Below are 21675 nucleotides of genomic sequence, written 5' to 3' on the forward strand. Positions count from 1 at the left end.
GGTGGTTTGTGCTTTTTTATTTACAATAAATTACCATAGTATTTTTTTATTTTGCTTTTGTGGGATTTCATATTAAATGTGTGTGTGTGTGCATGTGCGTGTGTGTGTGTGTGCATGTTCACGTATAGAGACGCTATCCCATCCTGCGACTCTGAGGAGTTTGTGAAGGAAGCCGCTAAAGTGCCAAACTTTTAGCGGAGGTTGAAGAGTGCAGGAAGTTCCAGGCGACTGCATCCGTCTCCTCGTCTGGTGAGCTTTCCGTCCAATCACAGACACACATGCGCACAGACAGACGGAGAGGGAGAACGAAGGATGAAAGCGTACAGTTAGAAGAGCAGAGAGAGACAGAAACACTTCCACAGCTTGACACTTAATTTCCTCTGTGTAAAACTTTCTTCAGTCTCTACTGCGGGTGTGTGTGTGTGTGTGTGTGTGTGTCAGACGCTGAGGAGATGAATCTGTTTTACAGAAATGAGGAAACAGACCATAATAACGATGAAAGGCTTATGATTATAGTCTGTATGAATTAAAGCTGGTTTTGAGTCTTGATATTTTCCATTCACCTATTTTGATTTGCTATAATGTAAGCATTAGCAAATAGATAATTCAAAATTTTTAGGCATTAACTCGACATTACAAGACCATAGTTAGCAGTTTATAAATACAGCTACAAATGTGCTTGATTTTTCACTACTAAATTAATTAAAAGTAAATCTTAAAATGGTTTTTGTCATATTTTATGTATTATTTATTGCTGTTGATGTGTTTTTATTGTTATGTAATCATTTTATTTTTGAAGTGTTATTTATAAAGGGTTTGTACATTTTGTATTTTTATTTTTTTGCCTTTAAATAGTCAGAAAAGCTGAAAATCTCTCTCTCTCTGCATGGATTTATAGCTAAAATAATTTAAAATAATAATGGTCCATTAGTTAATGTATTTACAAACTATTAGTAATACTTTTGCTACTGTATTTCTTTATCTTTGTTAACGTTAGTTAATGTTCTTTAGGTTAAATAGTGTTGGTTCATGTTAACTCAGTGCATTAACTAATATTAAGCACAATTTTGGATATTAATAATGCATTAGGTAATGTTAACCTAGTTGTTTTAGTATGTCCAAATTATTACCAAAAATGTTTTAGTATGGTTTAAATTTTTGCTCAAGTGCGACAAGTGTGATGCTAATCGACAAGAGAATGTACCAATGAAAGGTCCGTACACCATACCAGTCAAGCAATACAACCGTTTATTGCTGGTACATACAGCTGATATCAATTATAATATTAATAACCATCATATTCATTAACTATATACAATAATGAGTAATAAAAATGCATAAAAGGCTTATCACAAGAAGCAAAACAACTGGTTTGAAGACAGATTAGGAATGAATTGTAATAACGTCAAGCAAGAAGATAATATTTACAACCTCAGAAATGTGCCATCATCTTCCTCTCCAAAGACTGGGGAGCCTGTTGCAGTCACATTGGAAGACCAGCACATATAACAATATTAATAATTAATAATAATTCCTTATATTTATATACCGCTTTTCTAGACACTCAAAGCACTTTACACAATGGGGGGGGGGGTCTCCTCATTCACCACCAGTGTGCAGCCATCACACACCAGCTGATTGGTTTAGAGGAGGCAGAGTGATGAAGCCAATTATGATATGGGGAGGGTTAGGAGGCCAGTGGGCAGATTTGGCCAGGATGCCAGGGTTAAACCCCTACATCTTTTTCGTAGGATTTTTAATGACCACAGAGAGTCAGGACCTCGGTTTAACATCTCATCCGAAAGACGACGCTCACTGAGCAGTATAGAGTCCCCATCAATATACTGGGGCGTTAGGACTCACACAGACCGCAGGTTGACCTAGCTTTCCCATGTGGTCTGCCATCCAGGTACTGATCGGGCCCAGCCCTGCTTGGCTTCAGTGGATGACCACGTGAGAGTTGCAGAGAGCTAGCTGCCGGCAATGTGTCCGAGAAAGCCGGGCGATGCACGCTTGTCCCGCAGCTGAGCTTCCAATGTTACAACAAGAAGTTCTCACCTTTATAGTTAAAATTTGTGTGCTGGCCAAAGGTCGTCCGGCTAGTTGAAAGAGTAATGTGAGTTGATCAGGCTCCTCCCTCTCTCAACTACCTGCACATTATTTCTAACTGCACAGCAGAAAGCAGAGGTTCTGAACTATCAGCATGACTGGATGCAATGTCCTAACCTCACCTTTTAGTCACCTGGTCATTTATTAAGTACATCAGGGAATGATTATCTGGAGTCAATATTGTACCCCTGACTCTATTTGAGAAACGGCATTGTTAAAGTGATGAAATTCCTCTCCTTGTCATGTGGACATTTGAGGACATCAGAACCTAATTCAATAGTGTACCCCGGACCCTCTCTTTATCATCTTGTTTCTGTTGAGCGTAACAAAAAAAAATAAATCTAATACACTAATTGATATTAGTAAATGCACTACAGTAATAAATAAGTTCATTAATAAATGCTTTACAAGATTATTCATACTTAGTTAAGGTTAGTAAATGTATTAACTAATGGACCATTATTCGAAAGTGTTACCAAATAACTAATTGTTTTTTTATGCTTATTGTGCTCTTATTGAGGGTGTTTAATTGTGCTCTTTACTTTATACAATGTTTGTTTGTTTGTTTGTTTGTATTCTGTGCTGGTAAAGGTGAGAAGTTTCCAGAAATCGTGTTTTTGGGCACCGGCTCCTCTCTGCCTATGAAGATCAGAAACGTCAGTGGAACTTTAGTGAACATTAGGTAATATTACAACTCATGCTCACAGTTATTTCTTAATAGATGATTAAATATTTAATACTTTATATTTATTTACTTATTATTAATTGTATTATTTAGGTATGTATATGTTGCCTCACATCGGTTGAAATCAATTTTAATGTTAAGCTGTAATAAAGAGCTTAAACTGTTGATTGGTACTTGGAAACAATTTTGGTTTATTTAATAATTATTTGTTTATGAGTTGTTACCTTTTTATAAATCATGCATTTATCTACTAGTTGTTTTTAATCTTTGCGTTCTGTGATATTGTGTAATTGAAAAGTGAATAAAAATAAATTTATATCTACTTTAATATACAGTTAGGAATAAAACTGAGACAATTATCGTTAATATGAAGTGCTTTTTAATAAAATTGTGTGTATATATATATATATATATATATATATATATATATATATATATATATATATATATATATATATATATATATATATATATATATATATATAATTATATATATATTTATTATATAATTTTTTCCATGATATTAATAGGAGAAATACATTTCTATTCACAATTTTACTCCCCATTAGAGCTGAGCAATATAAAGAAATATGTTGTATAGACAAAATAAAGTTGTAAGTCTATAGTTTCACCTTTTCTATCGATTATTTTATATATACACAATGTTTGTTTTAATTATTATTTAAATTTTTACATTTTATTTATTTATTTTATTTATGTTAGACCTGTAATCATTAGTTTTTGAAAAGTGATTTATATTTTATTATTATTTATTTTATATAATTGAGATAATAAAGTAAGAAATATATCAATGAGTATGTTTAAGAGTATGCTTAAATGTAAAAAAAAAAAAAACATGTGGTGAATATAGATCAACTTTTAATGTATAGAATCTACAGAAATGGTACCAAATTAGTATCTATTTCATTATTAGTATGTGAGATGACTTTTATTGTGAAATGAGATGTTTGTCCTATCGCCCTGCTCTTGTGATATTGCAGATACTGTTTTATAATAGCAAAATCAATATTATACATGACATTTTTAACCATTCTTAACATTCACATTAACTCACATTAGCAGCACTCGCAGTACGTCTGAACTGTGGTAAAATCTTGTTAATCTTGAGTGTTACTGCGGTAATGTTTGCTCCTCTGTCCTCCAGCTCGTCTCAGTCTCTTTTGTTGGATTGTGGGGAGGGAACGTTCGCTCAGATGTGCCGACATTACGGAGACGATGTGGACGAGATGCTCTCCAAACTCTCCACCATCTTTGTGTCGCACCTTCACGCAGATCATCACACGGTGAGAGCATCACTAACAAATATCCACAAGCAATGTGTCTATCTGCACCAAACGCAACGCCACAGTACCAGTCACTGCACTTATGCGAAATGGTAAGGGTTATAATCTAATTAATACATATTTAACATTATTAAAGCTCGCATGAACTGGAAGCTGCCACTGTAGTTTTTCATATTGAATCACAGTTCCTAGAGAAACGTGAGAAAACAGTGGGCGTGGCTTTTTTCTACTCTGAGCTGATTGGATGTAGTAAAGTAGGCATTTCAAACAGAAAGATGGGGAAAAGGGTTTGGGCAGAGTTAATACAATATAACAGACTCCTCCTCCTCCTCAGAATATCTGTTTGATGTCAAAACTGGCAGCTGGAGGGGCGTGGTTAAGTATGTTAGCCACGCCCAATACCTCAGACTGACCTAATCTGAGAATTTAACTCAAAACAAACAGGAAGTGCATTTTAATTTTAGATTACAAGAGCAAACAATTTTTTTTCTTAATGACACGCACAGATGAATTGTTCACCTCTAAAATTGCAATGTGACCTAACAAAATCAATATGTTTAGTTATGATTTTATTTGTACTTTAAAAGTACAGTTCTGACTTTCATTTTCAAACCATTTGCTAGTTATTTTATTTTCAAGATCTGATGTGCTGATGTGCTGCTGCTTTTAGTAGTATGACAATAAATGTCATGTAAAATGTTGTTTAAACTCTCATTGGGAGCATTTAACTGCCAAATAAAGCACATAATCAGTACCTGAGGGGCTCATTTGTCATATTAGTTTATGCTGTTGATTTGCTGCAAAGTCACGGAAATGGAAACTGTTTCTAAAATAGGTGCGTCGCATTTGCAGATGGTTATGACAAACTTGTTATAACATAAAGATATGTTTCAGTTATGTTTAAGGGGTTGTGATGCTGTTTGTTTGGTTTACCTTTTTTAACATTAGGTTCACTTATGTTAATAATGTTTCTTGCTTTAAAACAGCAAATATCAGAAGTGGATCAAAACCTTTTATCAGAGTTGTCCTGAAACTATTCAACAACACTCATTCTTGTTTTGTTTTTTTAAACAATTTTTCAAATCTTTTTTGATTCACTTCTAATGTTGAACACTATAATAAAGTGGAACTATATTATATAAACTATATTATAGTGTAGTCGATACTGCTATCAATCCTTTTTTTTTAGCCTTTTGACATAAAGTCCTGGCTTTAAAGGGATAGTTCACCCAAAAATGGAAATTATCATCCTCCACTTGATTTTATTTATTTATTTATTTATTTATTTATTTATTTATTTATTTTTAATTGAACACAAAAGAAAACATTTTGAAATATGTTGGAAACCATTGATTAGTTTTAGTCATAGTATTTTTTTTTCTTAATAAGGGCATCTCTGCAAAGGGATGCCACTTCGTTAGTGCAAGTGTTTTGACAACATTATCCATATGTGTGGCCATTCACATGTTGAGTCTTTCACGTGCAAGTTCATTATTTCACACAGCTTGCGCATGCAAAAGGTGAAATAATATCTGAACTTTTCAGAATGCCACAAATGCACCTTGATTTATTTGACTAGAACTAACCAATCAGCTTCATACTTTGAATGGAATATTTACATTTCAGTTTCTCTTTATTTTGATGGTCTTCTTAATGCATTCTGTTGATTTTACGTTATGTTGCATCCACATGCTAACTAAATCTCGATTTTTAAGTAGAAGGTTGGGGTTAGGTAGGGCTGGGCGATAATCCGATAACGATAATTATCACGATATATGAGTTTTCGATAAAAAGATAATGACGAATCGATAAGTGTTTGATAATGTTCATGCACTATGCGTAAAGCTGCGCAGGCATTTTGTAGCCTGCATTTCCAGATCCCGCACGTAGTACAAGTTTACAGCCAAATGGTGTTAGTTGCACTTGGAAGAGTAAGAAAAAATAAATAAAGGTCACAGTCATTGTTGACGAGTAACGTCACTAAATTTAAGTAGTCTGGAGCTACTTGGACCATCTACAAGCATCAGCGCAACTACCCAACAATCTCGTGTCGTCATTTTCGAAAGCCGTGCCTTAAGAGAAATAAAAAATGAAAAGACACTATAACAGAGCACACAATTTCAATAAACACTTGATGAGACTGTTAAGACACTTATTTTATGTTGGTCAGTCATCTACAACATAAACAAGAAGAACGAATAACATCTGAGGTGAAGCGCTTCAAAACAAGTCCACTATAATATTTGCTTTAGCGTCAAAGCAATCCATTTAAACTGTTTTACTCCAAAATAACATTTTAAATTGTTTATGACGATTTTACAAAGATATTACAAAAACATTTATTATTATTATTATTATTATTATTATTATTATTATTATTATTATTATTATTATTATTAATAATAATAATATTATTATTAATAATAATAATAATAATATTATTATTATTATTATTAATAATATTATTATTAATAATAATATTATTAATAATAATAATATTATTATTTTTGTTAATATTACTATTATTATTATTAATATTATTATTATTATCATTATTATTATTATTATTAATATTATTGTTATTATTGTTATTATTAATATTATTATTATTATTATTATTATTATTATTATTATTATTATTAATATTATTATTATTGTTATTATTATTATTATTGTTATTATTATTATTATTATTATTATTATTAATATTATTGTTATTATTATTGTTATTATTATTAATAGTATTAATATTATTATTATTATTAATATTATTGTTATTATTATTATTTACAATTCATATTAATTTAACTTAATAATATTATAAATTTCTAAGATAATATTTTAATGGACAAGACTATTCAAATGTAAAACACTTTTGTTTTTATTAATCTAATTAGCGCATGCAATTAACAGCCCCAGTCTCTCCCTCACACTCCATATTGTGGATAGAAGTCATGTACTGTAACTTGTGCTGTATGTTCTGTCATTCACACAGGGTTTGATTCAGTTATTGTTGGAGCGAGAGCGAGCGCTGGTACGTTCATTCGTGATATGCATGTTTTAAATATATATTTCCCTCTTGTGAGTGCATTATTCTACTGATTATGGTTTATGTGTTGTAGAATAGTCTAGGTAAAGCGATCAGTCCTGTGTACCTGATCGCTCCCGTCCAGATCATGTCGTGGTTAAACCAGTATCACGACCACTGCCAGCAGATCCTCAGCCAGATCAAGTAAATAAACAAACACTCACCGGAAACACTTCACAATAAGGTTGTATTAGTTCATTAATGTTAGTTAATGCATTTGTTAGCATGAACAAACAATAAACAAAACATTTATTTTAGTATTTAAGCAAGTTAGCTTACGTTAGTTAATGAAAATACTTTTGTTCATTGTTCATTGTTCATGTTGCATTAATGTTATCGGTTATAAGTGTGGATGTTAATATTACATTAGTAAGTGTTGTACCATTATTAATAAATGCTATTGTTCATAATTAGCTCATGTTAGTGAGTACATTAATGAAACCTTATTGTAAAGTGTGACCAACTCACACTCTATTTTTCATTGTCAGAGCATCTCTACTTCTCACAAATGAAAGTAAACGGGTCATCATTTGTTATAATATAAATAAGATTAAATATATGTTGTACATTTTTTTTTTTTTATTATCGTTCCAGTATAATCCCATCAAGGTTTCTGTGTGATGGCACTGACAGCCCCAAAGTCAAGACCAAGTCCTTCATTCAGGCAGTGCTGAAGAAAAATGAGCTGTCCAAGGTCTGTATGTGCTTGATATTTTATGAGATTGCTTTGAATGGTTTTCTTTTTACTAGTGCTGGGCAATGATTAAATATTGGGTGCATGATCTTAAAAAAATGTATTGACACATTCATATTTATTAAATAACGAAGAATCAACTAATTGTAATAACTGCCAGACTGCTCTTACCATCAAACATATTTTGTTGGAATGTAGAAGTTTAAATTCCATTAGACATAATTTTTATAAGGAGACAACTTTGATGGACATTTTTAAAAAGGTTCCACCAGGAAGAGTTTTACATTTTTTTTTTTTAGCAAAAATAGAAATGAAAAATCATATTTAACTTTGAAATTTTATTTTTTTGTAAATTTTATCTATTTATATTTTATTGATTGTCTAAGTAATTTATTCATTTAGTTTTTTATATAATACGAATTTGTTTTTATCATGTAATGTATATATTTAATGTATATCCATTTGGCCACGAAATAGCCATAAGTTGCTGATGTGGCAATAAATATGTAATAAATAAATAAATAAAAAAATGTATTGCTCTACTTTTTACTATTTGTTTTGATAGTTTTTTTTCTTAAATGCTGCGATTTGCAAATTATGTTACAAATGTTAATGTTAAAGGGAACAGAGAAGGAAGGCTGAAGGACCTGCTTAATTGTGATTATAACATGCAATAAAATTACTGAATTTTAGATTATCCATGATTGATATATATACTTAACCTTTATACTAACCTAATATATATATATATATACTGAGATGTACATATTAGGGCTGCACAATATATTGTTTAAGCAACAACATTGCAATGTGGGCATTCGCAATACTCGCATAGTAGGATGTACTTGACCAGGAGTTGACCGAACTTGACCAAGTTTAACCATAATAAAATGAAAGTTTTAATTTACATGTGTTTTTAAAATCTGTGACTGTGCATTTCAAGAGAGTTTAAAATATTTGGGCACAAAAAAAGAAGATATTTGGAGTTGTAACACAGATGAGATGTATTTAAATATGTGTACGATTTATGCAAAAGGAGGTTTTCTTACTTGTAATTTTAGTTTTGTTTCTAGTCCGAATATCTACATTTCAAAGTGAAACTATGATTATTTTACTTGACCTATTGGCAGATAATTGTTCTTGTTTTAAAGAAAAGCTCTTGATTTTGACCTGTTTCTTCTGAAGGTGAAAACAAAATGATATTTTTACTTGATCTATGAATTTCGATATTTGGACTTGAAATGACATGGCTCGAAGTTAGAAAAAGCAAAGTTTCTGTACCTGAAAACCTTTAGACTTCCTAGAAAAAACCCTATAAAGTTCTATTCAAACTATCATGTGTAACTATTCATATCGCAATTTTTATTGCAGAAAAATGAAATATTGCAATATAATTTTTTTCCAATATTGTGCAGCCCTAATATATATATATACCTCTGATTTATCTCTGCTTGTAGAAAATAAATGGTGCTTTATGGATCATATTGTGATTTGCGCGCTCTCTCTCTCTCTCTCTCTCTCTCTCTCTCTCTCTCTCCCCCTCTCCCTCCCTCCCTCCCTCCCCCTCCCTCTCTCTCTCTCTCTCTCTCTCTCTCTCTCCATTGTGTGTAGTTTCAGACATGTTTTGCTCGCCACTGTAAGAACGCATTTGCCTGCAGTTTAACACACGAGTCTGGATGGAAACTGGTGTTTTCTGGAGACACCATGCCTTGTGATGCGCTTGTTAATATAGGTAAATATAACAAACACAATATGAGATCTCGTGATATTGCACGTGTCTATTAAACTGCTTGAATGAGTAAATGAATGAATTAATTAATGAATGACCAAATGAATGAATGAACGAATTAATTAATGAGTGAATGGATGGTTTGATAAATAAATGAACAAACAAGTAAATGCATGAATAAATGAACTAATGATGTTTACTTTTAGAAATGTTTAGTTTGGTAATTATTTACTTCACCAGTGAGTCTTTTGAAATTCTAAACATGTTTAATAGAAAATATTGTTAGTTTTTAAAGTTTTGTTTTAACCTGCAAAAACTAAAAAACACTGTGTTGGTGATCATTTGTGTTCATGTCAACTGTGTTATTATGTGTAATGTCCTATATGTAATGTCCGTAAACAAAAACTTTTGCCAGATGCGCTTCTAAAGCATTTATTAATCTTTGACAATGTAATAGTTACAATAAAAAGTATGTGCATTTGTTAATATGATTTAATGGATTATAGCTAATATTAACCGTTAACTAATTGTTAAATGTTGTTTATGAACTGGAAATATAGCTGAAAAAAGGCAAAACATTTCATTCTGGTAAGGTTCATTTACTTTCTTAAAAATATAGAACGATGGGTGGATAGATGGAATCATAGTTAAATGGTTGGGTGGATGGGTAGATAGATAGAATGATTGGTGGATGGAACGATGGATGCATCGATAGAATGATGGATGGAATGACAGATAAATGGATGGATAGATGGATGGATAGAACAATAGATGAATGGAAGGATGGATAGAACAACATATGAAAGATGGATGGATGGAACAAAAGAAAGATGGATTTAGTGGAGAGAACAATAGATGGATGGACCGATGGATAGATAGAACAATAGATGGATGGATGAATGGATGGCTGGATGGATGGGTGGATAGAACAATAGATGGATGGATGGATGGATGGATAGATAGAACAATGGATGGATGGATGGAACAATAGATTAGTAAATGGATGCATAGAACAGTGGATGGATGATAGATGGATGGATAGAACGGTAGATAAATGGTTGGATGGATAGAACAATGGATGGGATGGTAGATAAATAGATTGATGGATAGAACGATAGATAAATGGTTAGATGGATAGAAGGATGGATAGGATGGGAGATGGATGGATGGAGCGGTAGATAAATGGATGGATGGAATGGTAGAGAGATGGATAGAGCTGTAGATAAATGGTTGGATGGATGGATGGGATGGTGGATGGATGGATGGAGCGGTGGATAAATGGTTGGATGGATGGAGCGGTAGATAAATGGTTGGATGGAGAAATAGAACAATAGATGAGCGATGGATTAATAGAAGGATGGATGGAAGGATAGAACGATGGACGGATGGATGACAGATAGATGGAAATAAATAGAACTATAGATGGAGGGATGAATATAGAGAGAACGATGGATGGATGTGTAGATGGATGGATAGAACTGGATATAATGATAGATAGATGGATGGATGGATAGAGGTATAGATAGTTGGATAGAATGATAGATGGATAGATGAATGGGTGGATGGATGGATAAACAAATATTGATAACCTTTAATCATATTAATATCATACAGTTAAGAATTTGAGGAAGGAAATATTGAAAACTTGCAGGCTTTTCAATAATGATTTTAATCTGTTTTTGACGGATTACTTGAGATTTATAAACACACACACAAACACTCACACTTTTTATTTTAATTACATACACAATTACATTTTGCTTGCTTTTTTGATTTGTTTTATGCTCATCATTGATTTTCCCGTCTGGACTTTAGCATAAACCAAACAGCATCTTTTTTTCCCCTACACATATATATTTTTTCCCTCAAAATCTCCCTTCATTCAGAATCAGGTCATTAAACGGCCATCAGTCCAGCGGGAGAGAGAGAGAGAGAGAGAGCGAGTCTGTAATTGCGTCTGAATCTCTGTAGTGACTCGCGGGTCGATACGGATGAAGCCTGCGTTTAAATGCTGCTTCCTGTCTTTATCAGCGGTGCAATCGATCACTTCTGAGTCTCCCAATCCTCTTTAATGGCTCCTGAGGGAGTCTCCCCCCTCCCGAACGCTGGAAATGGTTCGCTCCACTCGTCTCATTAGGAAAGGCCTTTGTCGTCTCGGCTCTTGCTGGAGTTTTCATGATTGATTTCTGGAGGGGGGAAAAAATGGAGTGTGTGTTGGTGTGTGAATGTTGGAGTGTGTTTTACAATGGGATGAAAGGGGGAAGAGCGTGTCAGATGTAATTTATCTGTGTGTGTGTGAGGCGAGGAGAGAGTTTGATTCATCTCTTGGTTTGTTCCCAGGCAAAAACGCAACTCTTTTGATTCATGAAGCCACGCTGGAGGACGGGATGGAGGACGAGGCCTTCGAGAAGAGACACAGGTACAGAAACTGTGATTTAGTGACACATTCTGTGGGACATATTGTGCATATTGTGTTTATAAGTAGTTTAAACACAGTTGTGTGGAAACAGTATATTAATATAACCAGCTTCTAATGGTAAAGAATTATTAATTGTATTTTTTATATTCACACCTGATGAAAACAGTCTGCAGAAACACTTTGATTGGCATTCTCCTTTTGTAGGTGTCGTCAGAGGGGAAAAGCCCCGCCCACTAGTGACGATTTTTCCCTCATTACTATAGGACGCTCTTGTTTTTGAATCTGCCACTATGCTGATGCATAGGCATTTGTAGCTCCGCCCTCTTTTGAAAAGAGCACAATCTCATTTGAATTTAAAGCGACAGTCACCAAAACGGTACAATTAGGATCAAAGCCTGAAAGGGTCAGTTTCAAAGAGTTATAAAACAAACAAACAAACCTTGTTGTTGTCTTGACTAACAGCCACAAAGCCAAGAAGAAGAACAAAATAAAAACGTCTAAAAGTGCGAGCGGTTTCACTTTCTCCAAAGAGCTCATAGACGCGCACGCGAGCGATCGCATTTGAAATAAAATTTTTTTTGAGCTGATGATAATAACGTGTGTGTGATAATTGAAGTGCTTTTGACATCCAATTCTTTCAGAAACGGACAAATGCGAGAGTGAAGCACAATAAAAACAAAAGAGCAAATGATTATTTCATCAACCTAAAAGATGAACAAACTGCCATGTTTAACTATTATCATCACCTTTTGGAATATTATGAACTGAATGACGGAGTTACTTTCTAACAGAGGTTACATGTGCTGGTGAAGATGAACGACACAGATGAGGGGTATGCACTGACATTACTGTTCATTATTATGTTGTGTGCCGTTTTTGAAGCCAAAAAACGACTAAATGTATGTTGAGTGTAGTTTTTCTGTAATTAGTAACATGTTGAAAACTGTAAAGCAGGTCGCACACCAGAAGCGCCGCTCAGCCACGCAGCGACATACATTTCAGAATTCTAAAGATAGGTTTCTATCAGGGTACGAACACCGGCGCCGCAAGTCGGCAGCTGTCCGCCGCGCCCAGCCACGACTCAGGACAGTGTTCATTTCTCTGCCGCGCCACAGAGCGCCATCTGATTAGTTTCATGTTAAATATCATGCGAATGTGAGCGTCTGGTGTGTGATACTTTTAACGGTCATGTCGCGCTTCCGGTGTGCGACCTGCTTAAGGGTCTGTATGCGTTCATATTTGTTGCATTTATTTAATTATTTTATATAATTGCAGACGTTACAGTAGGCTATTTTGCATCATTGATCTGCAGTTATAATCAAATTATGTTCTTAGAAAGCTTAGTAATGACCATTTATACACCATTGGTACCCTTTTGGCAGTGGAAAAGCAAGCCTGATGAAGGTGACCCGACCCGCATCGTACAGTAGAAACAGGCCATAAAAGTCATTTTAACATAATAGGTCCTTTTTAAACTTAATTTTAATTGCCTTATTAGAGTTAATATATTTTACCCTATTACACTTAAGACTAAAGTAATAGTGCTAAAAATTTAGCTTTGAATCAAAGCGGAAATAAACATCTATTTTAAAACTTATTCACATAGAGAACAGGTTTTTTAAGTGAAGTTTCATAAACTAATTTGGAGAGGAGCACGTGATATGATTGAACACGTCTGGCCACTCATCTGTAATCAGTAATAATCCAATCAGAGTGATCCTAGTTTACTATAAATGGATCATTTTCTCCCTACTGCTCTATCTTCGTTTGGAAGAATTCCCCCTTCCACCCCATCTCCTCCTTTTCCTCCCTTTTCTAAAGGGGGAGCTCTCGAGACCTACCTGATCTCGGATCTCCTGATATGCTTATCGACCGGGCGGGAGCCCTGGGCTCAAATATCTCCGAGCTCAGGGTTCACTCCCAGGACAGCATGCCAAACCTGCTTTATACGCCAAGCATATCTAAGTGGGAACTCTTGAAATAGCAAAAATATTTCACTATATAATAATATTGACCTTAAAATGGTTTCAAAACTGCTTTTATTCTAGCCAATAAAACAAATGAAAAAATATTATAGGAAATGCTGTGGAAAAATTCCTTGCTCTGTTAAATTTGAAAAAGAAAAACTATCACAGAAGAGTAAATAATTCTGACTTCAACTGTAGGTAATGATTTCATCTGAGCATTATTAATCTTCCCTAAATTAATAATTGTAATGGCTAATGTAATGTAATTTCTAAAGCATCACAGGACACTGAAGACTGGAGTAATAATGCTGAAAATTTAGCTTTGGAGTCAAAGGGAGAAAACAAAAATCTAATTTAAAGCATATTCACATAGCGAACAGTCATTTTAAATAGCTGAAATATTTCACTGCATTTCTACTGCATTTCCACTGCATTCGTGGTCCAATCCAAACTAATCCAAAGCATTTCAAACCTTACCAACCCCAAACTCTTGAGCAGTAATTATAATGAAACCTATATAATGCTGGTGTATTACCACTGATTTCCATCAACATTGTTTCTATGTAATGATTGCATTAATTATCTTCCATAAATAATGCCTCAGTTAATCAACAGCCATAATCGTCAGCTCTAGTCTCGAGTCAAGAGATTGCATCCGGCAACTAACGAAACAAACAAGTGCATGAAACCATCCTTCTGAGAGAGCGTTTGAGAGCTAAAGCGCACACATTTGCAAGCAGAGGGAGGAAATCTTCAGAAATAAGTGGTCAGGTTTCCCAGAGGATGAAGCGCTTCTTGATGGAGGGCTCATTTAAAAGCGTTTCTCTCTCTGAAAGTTGTGGGATTCTCCTCGTAGATGAGCATTGATTGGGTTTCTTGTCATCCGCTGGAGTTCTGGCTCCCGCGTCGGGACTCTTTCCAATTTAAGAGCTGAATAACACTGAGAGCCCTCTGAATGGAATCGATTGGAGATTTTGTGCAGGATTCATTTGGGTTTCGGCGAGGAATTGATTGCCTTTGAGAGTGGAAAATGTGGTCCTGAAGAAGTTTTGGTTTGGGGTTATAAGATGAAATTCAGAAATGTACAGCTTTGTGTTTCAGGCGTTGTAGGAAACAGATCCGAGATCAGCTCTTAAATATGAGAAATTGGATGGGAGACAAACATGCAACTGTAGGGCTAGGTTGCTAACAGTATAATATTGAATTGCGATAAAAATTGGTCCATAAAGGTGATATGAATTAATCAGAGAGTTAATCACGATGCTGAAATATGTGACTGCATTTGGGTTTCGTTGTCTTTGAGAGTGAAAAATATGGTCTTGAAGAAGTTTCGGTTTGGGATTATAAGATGAAATTCATATATGTACAACTTTGTTTCAGGCATTGTAGGAAACTCTCAGCTGTCAGATATGAGAAATGGGAACAAATAAAAAAAAGCTATACGGCTAAGTTGATAATATATTGTCGAATTGTGATAGAATTGATCGATGATAACGAACAATGATGAGGTTTGGACGTTATTTACTCGCTATGAATTAATCGGAGAGCCAATCACAATGCAGAAATATGTGATGGCATTTGGGTTTCGGCGAAGAATTGATTGCCTTTGAGAGTGAAAATCGTGGTCCTGAAGGGGTTTGGGGTATTAGATGAAATTCAGAAATGTTGTAGTAAACAGATCCGAGATCAGCTCTCAAAAATGAGAAAAGTATGTACAAAACAAAATAAACATGAGCAATAGGGCTAGGTTGGTAATATATTGTTGAATTGCTGTAAAATTGGTCAATAACGATGATGATCTTTGGACGTAATTTACTTTGATATGAATTAATCGGTGAGCCAATCACAATGCAGAAATATGTGAGGGCATTTGGGTTTCAGCAAGGAATTGATTGTCTTTAGGAGTGGGAAAATGTAGTCCTGAAGAAGTTTTTGGGATGAAGATGAAGATGAAATCCAGAAATGTACAACTTTGTGTTTTAGGTGTTATAGGAAACAGATCTGAGATCAGCTCTCAAATATGAGTTATGGTTGTACGAAACAAATGAAACATGCAGCTATAGGACTGAGTTGATGATGTAATATCGAACTGCGATCAAATTTTCAATAATGATCAAATGGTTGACATTATTTACTTGATATGAATTGTCAAGTGACGAATCGATTGTCTTTGAGTGCAAAATGGGGTCCTGAAGATGTTTCGGTTTGGGGTTATAAAATGAAATTAAGAAATGTACAGCTTTTGTGTTTCAGGCGTTGTAGGAAACAGATCCGATATCAGCTCTCAAATATGAGAAATGGGTGTTCCAAACAAATTAAACATGCAGCTACAGGACTGAGTTGATAATGTAATATCGAACTGCGATTAAATTTGTTGATAACGATGATAAGATTGTGACATTATTTACTTGCTATGAATTAATCGGAGAGCCAATCACCATGCAGACATATGTGATGGCATTTGGGTTTCGGCAAGGAATTAATTACCTTTGAGAGCGGAAAATGTGGTCTAGAACAGTGTTTCTCAACCACACTCCTGAAGGACCACCAGCTCCACACATTTTTCATGTCTCCTTAAGCAAACACGCCTGATTCAGATCATCAGCTTATTAGCAATGACTGAAAGATTTGTATTGGCTGTGACAAGACAAAGGAGACACTCAAAACATGCTGTGTTGGTGGTCCTCCAGGAACGTGGTTGAGAAACACTGGTATAGATGAAGTTTTGGTTTAGCATTGTAAGAAACAGATCCGAGATCAGCTCTCAAATATGAGAAACGAGTGTATGAAACAAACATGCAGCCATTGCCTTTGAGAGAGGAAATTGTGGTCCTGAAGGGGTTTAGGGTTATTAGATGAAATTCAGAAATGTTGTAGTAAACAGATCCGAGATCAGCTCTGAAATATGAGAAATGGATGTGCAAAACAAATTAAACATGCAGCTATAGGACTAGGTTGAAAATATATTCAATGTAGACCTGTTTTGATCTCCCAAAGAGATGCCATAGTCCCCATTCCTCGCATACATACACTTAGAACAGTGTACAAACGCTTGTGATCTCCCTCCCCGACACATCTCAATCACCTCCCCCATCCCCCACCCCGCTCCTCAGCCTCAAGACAGGTTATTACAGTCTACTGATTGTTGGGCGGCGCTATTTGGTTTTCAGCGGTTTTTCGACAGCTTTTGGGCTGGAATCGGTCAGCTACATCTGGCAACACTGACAATTTTTTTTTATACCTTAAAACACAAAAAAAAATGGACTTGATTCAGTTGTTTTACAGGTGTGTAAAAAAAATCACCGTTTAGCTTTATTGGGGTCAAACTGACCCCACATTGAAAATGAATGGGAAAAGTGGAAAAAAGTATTTATTTTATTTTTTTTAGATTCTTTTGTCCAAAAGAAATGTCAAACCTGTTATAAATCTGCAATGTTTTATAATTCTCCATAGGCCTGGGTCTAGAGCACAAATGAAATTTGTAACAAAAATTGCGTCCCTTTTGTGTGCACACACGCAAACAAACACATATGTATGACTGCAACCGAGAACATTTTTATAGAAAATGGAAAAATAAAATAATCTACAAAACTGTCAGAAATCTGAATAATGCTCATAAATAAATAAGGACTACATAAGCACAAAATTAACATGGAGTGTGTCACACACATGCACGTGTAGTTGTCAGTAGTTAATTTCATTTTGGCTCATTGAAATTGGCTGTTGTTTTGCAAAAGCAGACAGTTACAAATATATCAGATAACAATTTTTTTTTTAATGGTTTGACTGTGAAACTCTCTCCAGCACCACGTCTCAGGCTATCGGCATCGGGATGAAGATGAATGCTGGATTCATTGTTCTGAACCACTTCAGTCAGCGCTACGCTAAGATCCCTCTTTTCAGCGACGACTTCGACAACAAAGTGGGCATCTCCTTCGACCACATGAGGGTGAGGAAACGCATGTCATCAGTTAATGAATAAATAACTCATTCTACTTGACTGTTTCAACTCTTATGTGCTGTTAAGGATGTTTTCATCCACTCTGGGGTGATTTGGAGTCTTAATTTGGTCACAGCTTTCTCTGTGTTTCAGCAAATGGACTGATTTTTGGTGACAAATCCTAATTTGACACATTTTAGGAAAATTTGTAAATCTCAGCAATACACTCAGCAAATTGGCTAACCTTTCATTATGTTGGGACTGTTTTTACCCCATTGACTTCTAAAATTGTATATATACATTTTTTATTGCAAAGCTTTGACACTATATAATCATGCATTCTTGATTGTTGCTGGTAATATTTTACTGTTGATCAGTTGCAGTGCAAAAAAAGCTTACTTTACACCTTGTGTACTTACTCCGCCCACATAGTGACATCAGATCAATAAACTCACTACAGTTTGACAAATAATGCAGCCGTTGGACAACAATGTACTTTTGAGGCTTTTGTAGGTGAGAATGTAGTTTAGATTGCAACTATGCAGTTTATTTATAAGGATAGTGCCCATTTTAAATATTTAATATCGGAGAGACAGCGCATTGATGGCCATCAGCCTGTCATTGAGCAGAGATGATTGACGGTTCCACCACAAAATGGCGACAGAGACCACATAATTCCTTAGGAGAGAAAAACTCAGCATTTTCTCAGTGCAAATTTCAAACTACAGCTGATCAAATCCTTACAAACAGCTAAGTGACATTCTAGGTCGATCTCTCTCTTTTGTATGTGGCAGTGCTGTATTTATACTGTAGTAATCTGCTAATGTTTGCTTTGCTTTGGCTTTTTTGGGGTTAATTATTGTGATCTCCAAATTGCAACACAAATTCTAGGGAATATCTGTAGACTGATGACATTTCATGCCGTTCAGCCTTATAATCTTAAAATGTGAGCAAAATAATCTGTTTTGTTGTCACTTTTAGACATTACGCTAGAGAATCACTCAAATACTAGTTCTAATGTGACATTTGTGAACTGGCAACAGTTTTTGCTGTTTTGACGCTGCAGATATGGATGAATGGTGAAAGAAAGTAGTTCCTCATACAAAAGGATTTTTGAGAATTTCCGTGTTTTATTTTTTAAATTCATTTATTTATTTATTTTTTAATTTTAAATGCACGATTATGCCATCGAACTGTTGTATAAATGCATTATCACACGAGTAGCAGTGCGAAACGGCTGTATAGGTTCACTGGTGGGACACGCCCTGCAGCCTCGAGCCAACACATGCCTTCCACCGTGTATATATATATATTAAGATAATTATAATTTAAATCGCAATATTTATAATTCATCGCATCTAAAAAGTATGTGTGTATGTGTGTGTGTGTATATATATATATATATATATATATATATATATATATATATATATATATATATATATATATATATACATAAACTTTTTTAGATGCGATGAATTATAAATATTGCGATTTAAATTATAAATATCTTAATTTCATAGAGTAGAAACATTCTCTTTCATTACAAAAATACATTTGAATAGTATGTTTACAATATAAATGGTAGCACAATGACTATTAGAGAAAATAAGTAAAAAAATAATTGCATTGAAAATAAAATAATCATTCAATAATCAAAATAGGGCAACGCAGTGTTGCAGTAGGTAGTGCTCACAGCAAGAAGGTCGCTGGTTCGAGCCTCGGCAGGGTCAGTTGCCGTTTCTGTGTGGAGTTTGCATGTTCTCCCCACGTTCGTGTGGGTTTCCTCCAGGTGCTCCGGTTTCCCCCACAGTCCAAAGACATGCGGTACAGGTGAATTGGGAAGGCTAAATTGTCTGTAGTGTGTGTGTGTGGGTGTTTCCCAGGGATGGGTTGCGGCTGGAAGGGCATCCGCTGCGTAAAACATATGCTGGTTAAGTTAGCGGTTCATTCCGCTGTGGCAACCCCGGATTAATAAAGGGACTAAGCCGAAAAGAAAATGAATGAATGAATGAATAATCAAATTCAAGGTAAGGTGTTCAATTAATCAAGGTTTTGATTTTAGCTCGTATCGTTTAGCCCTACTTACAACATTACATCCTTTATCCTTTCCTTTATTCTTTTCTTCTCCTATCTCACGTTCTTAAATGAGAAATGCAGAGCAAACAAACTTCACAATTCTTTGAGTCAAATGGGAAAGTTTGATGCGTTTTCTTGCGCTTCCAGATCCAGTTTGGTGATTTCCCAATGCTTCCTCGGCTCATTCGGCCTCTGAAGGCGCTATTTGCGGAGGAGATTGAAGAGATGGAGGAAAGGAGAGAAAGAAGAGAGCTGAAGAAGAGCTTTGAGCCGCCGGCCAATGGAGAGTCAGGAAAGAGCAAAGCTGCAAAGAGACAACAAGAAGACCATAATCAGGACACTGCCGTCAAACGACTCAAAGCTAATTGAGGAGCAGCCAGTCAGGATGAGGGTTTGAGCAATCTGACCAATCAGAACGCACGATGGAGAACACCGAACCAATGGGGGTGTGTTCTTAAAATATAAAATACATCCATACTGGGTAATAGTCTGCAGTGTCTGACTGAAGAAGGTGAGATTAAAGCAGACGGAGATTAATTTTGAGTTTGAAGCGTGATATTAAATATATAGTTTATCGATCAGATCTGGAGTCGTTCCCATTGCTATTGATTCTGCTTCAAGCCTGGAGGCTGCTGGGAATAAAGTGAGCTACCTTTTACTTTTTATTTGGATTCTGTTTTAATTCCTGCCCTCCAGCCTCCTGAAGCAGAAACTTTTCGGCTCTGGAGAAAAACGCTGTGTTTGGGATTTTGGTTTGGGAGAGTGTGAAGTGAGTGCAGTGATGTTTTGAAAAGGCACTTGTAGATTTTCTGTATTTAATATTTAATTTTATGTCCATGAAGAAATGGCTGATCGGCTTAGGCTTTTCCAATTATTTTAGGGAAATAAACAAATGCTTGATAACTGTTTGTTGTTATTATTATAAATAATATCTATTTTCTCTTTCTCCCTTAGATTTATTAGTGCTACTATAAATGAGTGAATCTTTATTAATAAAATGTGTTTTTATTTATTTATTATAAATGTTTAAACTTCAGATTCCAGATTTTCCAATAGTTGCATCTCGGCCAAATATTTTCCTATTATATAAAACACAAGCCGACAGACATACAAACAAACAAACAAACAAACACAAAAAAAAAAAAACATAAAAGACACAAGCAAGTAAACACACAAACAAACACACAAATGCGAACAAATTTCCTAATGTTCCCACTGTGAATAAATCAAATCTTCATTTTTGATTAGCAGTGCGCTGATAAACACTTCATTTGGACACATTAAATGCAGTTTTCACCAATAGTTTTCCAATAGTTTATAAAATATTTTCCTATTAAATAACACACAAACAGACAAAGAAACACAAATAAACACAAAAATAAATGCAAAAAAACACACAAACGATCAAACACACACAAAAAATTAACGGACACAAACAAAATTTTCCCAAGTTTCCTACTGTAAATATATCAGATCTTAATTTTTTGATTAGCAGTGCGTTAATTTTCACAATATTTTGAATCTTTATTTATTTATTGTTTATTTTGAACCTTCAGATATACAAAATATTTTCCTATCATATAAAACACTGACTAACAGACACACAAATAAACATGCAAACACTCACACACACACACACACACACACACACACACACACAC

At 34.7% G+C, this 21675-nt stretch overlaps 1 protein-coding gene across 1 annotated transcript; it reads left to right on the forward strand.

The window, feature by feature from the left end:
- The first annotated feature begins 114 nt into the window (after positions 1-114).
- elac2 (elaC ribonuclease Z 2) lies at positions 115-20917 on the forward strand. The gene is given in 11 exon segments (XM_056448451.1): positions 115-190; positions 193-249; positions 2701-2791; positions 3960-4098; positions 7094-7132; positions 7221-7330; positions 7781-7880; positions 9492-9612; positions 11950-12028; positions 17800-17944; positions 20162-20917. Coding segments are annotated over 11 exon segments (1179 nt in total). The 3' UTR covers positions 20384-20917.
- The last annotated feature ends 758 nt before the right edge of the window (positions 20918-21675 follow it).

Source organism: Danio aesculapii, chromosome 3 (genome assembly GCF_903798145.1).
Source record: "Danio aesculapii chromosome 3, fDanAes4.1, whole genome shotgun sequence".
In the NCBI taxonomy this organism is placed as follows: Eukaryota; Metazoa; Chordata; class Actinopteri; order Cypriniformes; family Danionidae; genus Danio; species Danio aesculapii.